The sequence below is a fragment of the Piliocolobus tephrosceles genome, chromosome 1 (assembly GCF_002776525.5).
Source record: "Piliocolobus tephrosceles isolate RC106 chromosome 1, ASM277652v3, whole genome shotgun sequence".
In the NCBI taxonomy this organism is placed as follows: domain Eukaryota; kingdom Metazoa; phylum Chordata; class Mammalia; order Primates; family Cercopithecidae; genus Piliocolobus; species Piliocolobus tephrosceles.
Genome location: NC_045434.1, coordinates 209,760,231 through 209,770,582, shown reverse-complemented (window position 1 = coordinate 209,770,582; position 10,352 = coordinate 209,760,231). Strand labels below are relative to the sequence as shown.

At 52.8% G+C, this 10,352-nt stretch overlaps 1 protein-coding gene across 1 annotated transcript in view; it reads left to right on the top strand.

Annotated features, from left to right (window-relative positions):
* The first annotated feature begins 268 nt into the window (after positions 1-268).
* TNFRSF8 (TNF receptor superfamily member 8) overlaps positions 269-10,352 on the top strand; it is an 82,254-nt gene continuing 72,170 nt past the window's right edge. Inside the window, exon 1 of the mRNA XM_023191998.2 lies at positions 269-562. Coding sequence (XP_023047766.1) covers positions 500-562 — 63 coding nt within the window. The 5' untranslated portion in view covers positions 269-499. The remainder of the gene's footprint in view (positions 563-10,352) is intronic.

Below are 10,352 nucleotides of genomic sequence, written 5' to 3'. Positions count from 1 at the left end.
GGGGGTGGGGGCACGGGGACCCCCTTGGGGCCTCCTAATATCCTGTGAGTCCCCACCTCCAGGGCCAGAAACTGCCTGCCTCCGCTCCCCCCAAGCCCAGGTGCGGCGGGCAGCACACTCCCTAGAACCAGGACCACTAGTTCGGTCAAATCCGGGGCGGGCCATTCAAACAGCTAAGGGAGGCGTCTCCCAGCGTGCCTTTTCCTGAGTCATCTCTGCACGTGTTTGCCCCTTTTTTCTTCGCTGCTTGCCGCTAAGTGTTCCTGGAACCAATTTGATACGGGAGAATTAAGGCTGAAACCTCGGAGGAGCAACCACTTTTGAAGTGACTTCGCAGCGTGCGTTAGGTGCGGACTAGGTGGCCGCGGCCGGAGTGTGCGGGAGCCTGAGGTCCGCGCGCGCGGCTGAGAACCGCCGGGACCGCACGTGGGCGCCGCGCACTTCCCCCGCTTCCCAGGTGGGCGCGGGCAGCCAGCCCACCTCCCGCCCGGCCCCGGGGATGCGCGCCCTCCTCGCCGCGCTGGGACTGCTGTTCCTGGGGGCGCTCCGAGCCTTCCCACAGGTAAGCGGATGACTGGTGCCTGGGGAGGCGCCGGCGGTCCAAAGCCCGGACAGTGTGGGGTGCGTGGGACGCAAGGGAGGACACTCCTCATTCCGTTCCCTGCCCAGCTGGGGTGAGGGGGCGCGGGTGACAAGCAGGGACACCGGAATATGCAAGCACCCACAGGTGGGAGGCTGGCTGAAGGGCTAGTGGGGGGCGCCTCCTCCGCACCCCCCGAAGGCTGGGACTGATTCATTCATTCAGTATGAACTGGACCCAGCACACTGCCATAGGCGGGAGGCGCTTTTTGTCCCGACTACCTGCTGGCCTGTTGGGGTCCTGGGCAGATCAAGTGAGGCCGTGGGGGTCGTGGGCAGGCCAGGTGGACCTCCCTTGGCCATGGGAGGTTGGTCGTCCGCGCTCTACCCTGCTGTGTGCGCGGTCTCCTGTTTGCCCCCTCCCTAAGCTGGTCACTGGCTGGAGGGGGGAGTTGGCTGTGCGTGAGAGCGGGGTGAGGGCGCAGGACCACCCGGATTAGCTTCCCTAACCCCGCGTCCGGCAAAGCAACGCTGTGGATTGCATTCGCTGGAGCACGTGGTGGGCATTTGCCCCTGGAAGAAGGTCAGTGGTGGGGCTGAAGTCTATGGTGGGTTGCCTCAGAATTGAGTTTGGGGACTGCTTTAGGAAAACTGAGCGCTTACCAGTGGCCAGCGCCAAATTAATCACTGCGGGGAGAACTCAAAGTAACCAGGTGTGTTTCACTGAGCCCAGGGGCTGCCTGAGAGAGAGGCCCTCAGCTGACCCAGGACCCTGGTGGACCCCTGCGTAGAACCACAGCAGGTGTGAGTGGATGCCTGCTGAATGACACCGAGGGAAAGGAAGGAGCAGGCTGTTGGTCCAGCAGTGGGTCGCAGTTGGGGAGAGGGAGGACCCAGTTCCCCTTTAAGCCTACAGGAAAAGAGGAATCTATGCTATGGATCAGTTCTAGTCATCTGAACCTTAGGCAGTGGGAGGAGAGTGGCGGAATGGTCTTTAGGCAGGAGGGAGGATCTATGCAGCAAAGGGGACAGCCAGGTGCCCCCTTCCATCTCCCATAGGCAATGTGAGGCGTTGCCCCTTCCCCCCGAGAGGGCAGGGGGGACAAAGCCCTAGCTAGAGACGTCCTGTCCCAGCTCTGCAAGCCCTCACCTGGGGGAAGGTAAGAGTTTGGGGTGCCAAGGTCTTAGGGAGATAAACGAAAGGAAGGGATGCGAGAGGGGCTTGGGGGGCTTTGCTGGTTTGGCGGCTGAAGCTCATGTACTTCCTTTTTGTAGAGTGAAGCCCTCTCTACTTTTTTAATGTTAGAGACAGGGTCTCACTCTGTTGTCCAGGCTGGAGTGCCATCATAACTCATTGCAGCCTGAACTCCCATACCCACCTTTTTTTTTTTTTTTTTTTTTTTTTTTGAGATGGAGTCTCACTCTTGTTGCCCATGCTGGAGTGCAATGGCTCCATCTCGGCTTACTGCAACCTCTGCCTCCTGGATTCAAGTGATTCTCCTGCCTCAGCCTCCCAAGTAGCTGGGATTACAGGCATGTGCCACCACACCTGGCTAATTTTTGTATTTTTAGTAAAGACGAGGTTTTATCATGTTGGTCAGGCTGGTCTTGAACTCCTGACCTCAAGTGATCCTCCCGTCTCAGCCTCCCAAAGTGCTGGGATTACAGGCATGAGCCACCACATCTGGCCTCCCATACTCTTTTTAAAATAACAATACTATATATTTAATTGCACAAGGAATATGCAAATATATCCTCAAAGCAAAACTATAAATGCTACAGATAAAACCAAGTGTTTTGAAACCTCCTCATCCTGATCCCTTCAAAGATGTAACCACCGTAATTGATTTGGTGTGCTTCCTTTGCAGACCTTTATAAATGTATGTCCATATTTATATTGTTTTTACAGACATATATAGGGTTTTCCATATACTATACCCTACAGTACATATGGTTCTTCGTTTGGCTTTATAATGTCTATGAGGCATCTTGGTGAGCTTTCCATGCTGAAACTTACAGATCCTCTGCCTATCTTTTAAAATGCTATGTAGTCTTTTACCAAATGGGATGTTTCATAGTTTATTTATGTCCTGGATGGATGGGTGCCAAGGTTGCCACCATGATTCTTTCTTTCTTTGTTCGCTATTACAGGGCACAGCCCCATATGGAAGCTTTTGGAAATAAATGTCTGTGATTCTTTCCTAGACAAGAGACTGAGAAGAGAATACTGAGGCTGCAGGGTGAAAATGCGTTCAAATTAAAAGACACCACCAAACTGCCTTCCAGGGTGGCTGGACAGTTTACCCTCCTGCTAGCAGGCCAAGACAGTAGCAACTTTCCCACATCCTAACCGACATTTGATCTTATCAGCATTTTAATTTTTCTCAATGTGATTAGTGAAAAGGGTTATATCCTTGTTGCCTTAATTTGCATTTCTCACCTACCGGGCAAGCTGAGCGTCTCTCTGGGCTCAGGCACTAGGTCATTTCTTCGCAGGAGTCAGGGAGTCTTTGCGGAAGGGGCTACCTGCCCAACCCAGTACTCCTTTTTACCCCTCAAGCCTTCTCCCACTTCTGTTTTTGTCAGTAAAGGTTCAGGAAGCTCATTATGTAAAAAAAAAAAAAAAAAAAAAAAAAAAAAAAATCCCAAATTAGGGTTTGAATTTCCTTGTTTAAAGCCACCCTCTCCAGGGTTCAAGCGATTCCACCGTCTCAGCCTCCCGAGTAGCTAGGATTATAGGCACTCGCCATCACGCCTGGCTAATTTTCGTTTTTTAGTAGAGACAGGGTTTCATCATGTCGGTCAGGCTGGTCTTGAACTCCTCCGCCCGCCTCGGCATCCCAAAGTGCTGGGATTACAAGGCGTCAGCCACTGCCCCCGGCCTAAATTTTTATTTTTTAAAATTTTTTGGGACAGTCTCACTTTGTCTCCCAGGCTGGAGTGCAGTGGCACGATCTCAGCTCACTGCAACCTCTGCCTCCTGGGTTCAAGGGATTCTCCTGCCTCAGCCTCCCGAGTGGCTGGGATTATAGGCGTCTGCCACCACACCCAGCTAATTTTTGTATTTTTAGTAGAGATGGGGTTTCGTCATGTTGTTCAGGCTGGTCTCGAGCTTCCGGCCTCAAGTGATCCTCCCGCCTCAGCATCCCAAAATGTTGGAATTACAGGTGTGAGCCACCGTGCCCATCCTGAAATTCTTTTTTCATCACTATTTGATTTTTCCCAAGACTCCATCATTTTTCGCCTGGTATTCTGAGGCAGGAATGCTTTCTTGCTAGCTGTCACCAACTGAGAGTTAGCCTCTGATGCTTCATGTCACTGTCTTGTCCAATTGTGTTTTTTGCAGTCTGACCCAGGGTTAACTGGTGCATATCTGCAGAGAAAAATATTTTACCCCATAGCTCCATCCTTTTCATCCAGGCACCATGGGGTGGGGTTGGGGGATGGGGGAAGCCCCGGCCTTCCTGCGAACTCAGTAGACTTAGAATTCCCCCAATATCATGTTCCTTGCCAGTGCTAAGGCTAAACAAGCCTTCCTCCACATCCATGTAGCCCCAATTCCAGCCAGATGTAAGCAGCTTTGTTCTGGGTTAGTGTGCAGGCTGGGACCAGGAAGGTTCTCATGAATGAATCTTAGCTGGGGCCGGGCGCGGTGCCTCACACCTGTAATCCCAGCACTTTGGGAGGCCACGTTGGGCTGGCAGATTACTTCGAGACCAGCCTGGTCAACATGGTGAGACCCCCTCTCTCCTAAAAATACAAAAATTAGCTGGGCATGGTGGCAGGCGCCTGTCATCCCAGCTACTCAGGAGGCTGAGGCAGGAGAATCACTTGAACCCAGAAGGCAGAGGTTGCAGTGAGCCTGCACTCCCGCCTGGGTGACAGTGAGACTGGGTTTCAAAAAAATAAAAATAAAAAATAAAATAAAGGAATTTTAGTTGGGGTGATAGAAAACTCTACGTGTGACTCCTCCACCTAGCAATTTAACTTTAAAAGCTTAGCTAGTTACCCCACACAGTGGAGGGCTAATGGAATTCCAGGGAGTGACAAGAGGGCAGGAGATATTTTCTGGTTTTGTTTTGCAAAGGGGACATTTCCCGAGCTGCTCAAATCCTGCAGGGAGGCAGGACAAGGGGACCTGGAGAGGAGGGGACCCTGAAGGAGTGGACGGAAGGCCTGGTTTGTCTTAATCAAAGTCCTTCCTGAGGCAGCACTAGCGCTCTGGGGTCAGGCAGTCGTGTTACTCAGCTTGAGAGCAGTGAGTGCCGGAAGGAGGGGCGTTTACTGTAAGTTTCTGCTTCTGCTCCCACTCATATCTGACTTCGACTTGTTTCTTGAGCAGATTGTGATTCATTCTAAGGTTTGCATACTCCCTCATCACCCTTCTTCACATCACGACAATCATCAGAAGGAAAATGGGGCTGAAGGATGACTGTGTCTGGGCCGAAGGAGTCTGGGAGGCTTGAGGGTCCTTGGCAATGACGGTAGATCAGCCCAGCCTTGGCCAGCTTGTCCCGCCAGTGCGCTGACCCTGGGGGTGGCCCGTCTGGGATGACGGTCCTCGTTTCACCGACAAGGATTCAATGCAGACGTCCAGAGGTAGGGGAGAGTCTTGCCCACAGTTCCAGGACTGGTCGGGGTAGCGCCCACCTAAGCCACAGACGAGACACGCAGAATGTCAAAAAAAAAAAAAGGCAGCTCTGGACCACACCAGTTCTCCACTTCTCTCTCTCCCCTCCCAGGTCCGCCCTGGGGATACTGGGGTGGGGGTGGGGGACCTCCTTCCGGTATCTACGGTTGAAAACCACTGGGCATTCTTGTGGCCTTGCTGGTGGGGAGGGACTTTTTATACATGGCTCAGTCTAGTTACTCCCTGCATGCTTAAGTCCTTTGGTGACATTGATGCAAGTATTCATGCATGCATGCATTCAGCAGATCTGAAATGAGCAGCTGTTCTGGTCAGGCATGGCTCCAGGGACTTTCATTCAGCCTCTGCTTGTATGCACCCCCATGACAGGATGCTTGCTCCGTGCCGAGGCAGCTCACGCCATCCTGGGTTAGCTTCGGCATTTAGACGATCTTCATGATCCGCTGAAATCTAGTTTCTTTCTTTTTTCTTTTTTTTTTTTTTGAGATGGAGTCTCTCTGTGTCGCCCAGGCTGGAGTGCAGCGGTGTGATCACGGCTCACTGCAACCTCCACTTCCCGGGTTCAAGCAGTTTTCCTGCCTCAGCCTCCCAAGTAGCTGGGACTACAGGCACACGCCACCATGCCTGGCTAATTTTTTGTATTTTTAGTAGACATGGGGTTTCACCATGCTGGCCAGGCTAGTCTCGAACTCCTGACGTCATGATCCACCCGCCTCAGCCTTTCAAAGTGTTGGGATTACAGGCATGAGCCACTGTGCCCAGCCTTTTTTTTTTTTTTTTTTGAGATGGAGTTTCGCTCTTGTTGCCCAGGCTGGAGTGCAATGGTGCCGTCTCAGTTCACTGCAACCTCTGCTTCCCAGGTTCAAGTGATTTTCCTGCCTCAGCCTCCCAAGTAGCTGGGATTACAGGTGCATGCCATCACACACCTGGCTAATTTTTCTATTTTTAGTAGAGTCAGAATTTCACCATGTTAGCCAGACTGGTCTCAAACTCCTGACCTCAGGTGACCCACCCGCCTCAGCCTTCCAAAGTGCTGGGAATACAGGCATGAGCCACTATGCCTTACCTCTTTGCCTGAAATCCAGTTTTGAAAATGAGTCACCTCCCTGTTCCTCAGAAGTGCCTCTGGCAATGTGAAGACTGTGACCTTGGGTCCCCGGAGTCTCTCAACCAGTCACACACCTGTCCTCCAACATTTATTCCTCATGTATCATGAGCTCAAGGCTCCTCATCTGCGTGTTCTCTTCAATTCATTCATTCCACAAACATTTATTGAGCACCTTCTGCATGCCAGGGAGTACTCTGGGTGCTGCACGTTCATCCATGCACCGTACAGCCAGGTCTCTGCTCCGTGGAACTGACATTCCACAGGGGTGACAGTCAACAGACTGCTGCTAGTTGCAATGAGAGGATTAGAATCCTGTAGTGTGAGAGAGACAGGCGGCTACCTAAGATGGGGAAAACAGGACTTGCAGAGGGTAACACACACACGGAATGAAAAGAGGGAGGAAGCCAGTGGGAGGTTAGCAGAAGAGCATCCAGGCCCAGGGGGCAAAAGCCCTAAGAGGCTGGAGGAACAGGAAGGAGGCCGGTGTGGCTGGAGGGAAGTGAGTGAAGAGGGGTGGTTAGGAGCAGGTGGCAGGAAAGTTGGTAGATCGTGCAGACCTTTGTGGACTGTGGTCAGGTTTTTGGCAGGGGAGTGATACTGCATGATATATTTCAAGTTCCCTCTGTCTGCTGTGGGGGCGGGGGGTGGGGGTGGGGGTGGGGGGAGCAGGCAGGATGGGAGCAGAAAGTCAGGTCATGGCAGTGATCCAGGGGAGAGGTGAGCAGAGGTGGGAATGTACTTTTTCTTCTTTTCTTTTCTTTTTTTTTCTGAGACAGGGTCTTGCTCAGTCGCCCAGGCTGGAGTGCAGTGGTGCGATCTCAGCTCACTGCAAGCTCTGCCTCCCAGGTTCACGCCGTTCTCCCGCCTCAGCCTCCCGAGTAGCTGGGACAACAGGCACCTGCCACCACGCCTGGCTAATTTTGTTTTTGTATTTTTAGTAGAGACGGGGTTTCATCGTGCTAGCCAGGAGGGTCTCCATCTCCTGACCTCGTGATCCGCCTGCCTATGTAGAGACAGGGTCTCGCTATGTTGCCCAGTTTGGTCTCAAACTCCCAGGGCTCAGGTGATCCTCCTGCCTCCGCCTCCTATGTGATGGGATTACAGGCATGAGCCACTGTGCCCAGCTGGAATGTGCTTTCAAGCTAGAATCAAGCAGACCCCGTGGATGGGTCTGCAGGGAGCGCAGAGGGCAGGAGGGAAATCAGGGATCCCGTCCATATTTGGGAGCTCAGTATCTGGCTGCACGGAGGTGTCATTTTGGGATGTGGAAAAAAGCAAGTGAAGGATGGAACAGGTGTTTTGGGGAAAAGTTCTAGTTTGCCCATGCTCAAGTACAAGTAGGGGTTGGGTGTTGAAGTATGGTGCCCTCTATAGAGTCCAAGCCGCTGATACGGATCTCTGGGTACCAGAGTCCACTGTAGACTTCCTGGTGCCACCTGGGTCAGAGACCACTCCCCAGTAGACTCACCTTACTTCTATTAACCTAGCCCAAGACCCCCTTTCTTTGGCCTCCACATTATCCTGTTCATTCATTCCAACCCAAGCATACGCTCTTTTATTCATCCTGGTTACAGTATATGTTCGTTTTCTTCTGCTGCTATAACAAATTAGCACACATTTGGTGGCTCAGAACAACATGAAGGTATTATCTTATAGCCCTGGTGGTCAAAAGTCTATGACAAGTCTGTAATTCCAGCACTTTGGGAGGCGGAGGTGGGCAGATGCTTGGGGCCAGGAGTTTGAGACCAGCCTGGCCAACATGGCAAAACCCTGTCCCTGCTAAAAATCCAAAAATGAGCTGGGCATGGCAGTGCGTGCCTGTAGTCCCAGCTACTCGGGAGGTTGAGGCACGATAATTGCTTGAACCTGGGAGGCAGATGTTGCAGTTTGCCGAGATCCCACCACTGCACTCCAGCCTGGGTGACAGAGCAAGATTCTGTCTCAGAAAAAGAAAAAAAGTCTATGATAGGGCAGCAGAACTATGGTTTTCTTCTGGATATGCTGTGGCAAAATGATTCCTTGCCTTTTTCCAGCTTCTAGAAGCTGCCTGTGTTCCTTGGCCCCTGGCCCTGCATCACTCTGAACTGTCCTTCCATCCTCACATTTCCTCTCTCTCTCTCTCTTTTTTTTTTGGAGATGACTCGCTCTGTTGCCCAGGCTGGAGTGCAGTGGTGCAATCTTGGCTCACTGCAACCTCCACCTCCTGGGTTCAAGTGATTCTCCTGCCTCAGCCTCCCTAGTAGCTGGAACTACAGGCACCCGCCACCACACCCGGCTAATTTTTGTATTTTTAGGACAGACGGGTTTCACCATGTTAGCCAGGCTGGCCTCAAACTCCTGGCCTCAAGTGATCCACCCGCCTTGGCCTCCCAAAGTGCTGGGATTACAAGCACTTGCCACCATGCCAGCTAATTTTTGTATTTTTACTAGAGACGGGGTTTCACCATGTTGGCCAAGATGGTTTCGAACTCCTGACCTCAAGTAATCCACCCGTTTCGGCCTCCCAGAGTGCTGGGATTAGAGGCATGAGCCACCTTTGAGAGTAGGGTATTTGGTTAAAGGTATGAACTTTTTTGTCAGCCTGTCAGGGTAATCCCTTACTTCTGACACTAGCTGGTGACCTTGAGCAAGTTCAGTTACCTCTGTGTGCCTCAGTTTCCCCATCTATAAAATGGGCTAATAACAGTAGCTACCTTGTATTGTAGGGCTGGTGTAAGGATGACAGGAGTTAATATGTGCCAAGGGCTGAGAGCAGCTCCTGGACACAGTAAGTGCTGTGTAAATAAAGGTGAGCCTTATTAGGTGCCTGTTGTATGCTGGGCATTGTGGATACAGCCTTGGAGATGAACCAGTTCCAGTCCTTGCCCTCGATGGGTGGCAGTGTGGGACGGGGAAGACAGAGGAGAGGGTGGCCAGTACCGTGTCGGGGACCGTCTGGTGCCTGTGGGAGTCCAGAGGAGCCCATCTTCACTTCCACCTGGGTCAGCGGGCGATGGAGGCTCCAGAGTTTGCAGTGACGAGGTTCTGCACCACAGATGGTGCCATTGTCCTCGCCAGCTTTGCCCAGGGCTCTGGAGGCAGCAGAAGGGGTCAGAGGTCAAACAGCACATCAGCGTCCGTCCGTGGTTGGGGCGAGCCTGGGGCCTGCTTTGGAAGCCCCGCCCAGCAGGCTCCCCTGGGGTTCTTGGGTCCTCCAGGGGGCTGAGAAGGCGTCACCCACAGCTTCATTTCAGCAATCAACTTTCTTGACGGCCTGCTGCCTGCCAGGGATGGTTCCTGGTCTCAGGGAGTGCACAGGTAGTGCGGCCTCCGCACAGTCTCCTGAAATTGTTCCAACCTGCCAAGACCAGGAAACTCCTAAACCCCACTTCACCTTCCCAGCCAGGGCGGGCACTCTTCCTGCTCCTCAGTCAGGTGAGGGAGGCCAGGATGCAGCGGCCAGGCCAAGAGTTCTCTCTCTCCAAACGGTCTGGGGGCATGTGCCCCGCCCCTTCCCCACACACAGGCTAGGAGAGGAAGGTGGGCAAGGAAACACACCAGGCTGGGCGCAAAGGCTCACGCCTGTATTCCCAGCGCTTTGGGAGGCCGAGGCAGGAGGATCGTATGAGCCCAGGAGTTTGAGAACAGCCTGGGCAACAAAAAATTAGCTGGGCATGGTGGTACGCACCTGTGGTCCCAGCACCTCAGGAGGCTGAGGTGAGAGGATCACTTGAGCCCAGGAGGTCGTCAAGGCTATAGTGAGCTGTGTTCATGATCGCAGACTGCACTCCAGCCTGGGTGACCGCGAGGCCCTGTCTTAGAAACAAACAAACAAACAAAAAGTAAATACACAAGCCCCTTCTGAGCAAGTGGCCTGAAGCTGGCACAGGAACCCAAGGCACCTCCAAGAGGATCAGAAAGTTGAATACTCCCGGGGAGCTGGGCCTCGCTTCCTTTTTCTTCAAGTCCACTACATTTTCCTTCCCTCCCTCCCTCCTTCCCTCCCTCCTTCCCTCCCTTCTCTTCTTTCTCTCTTTC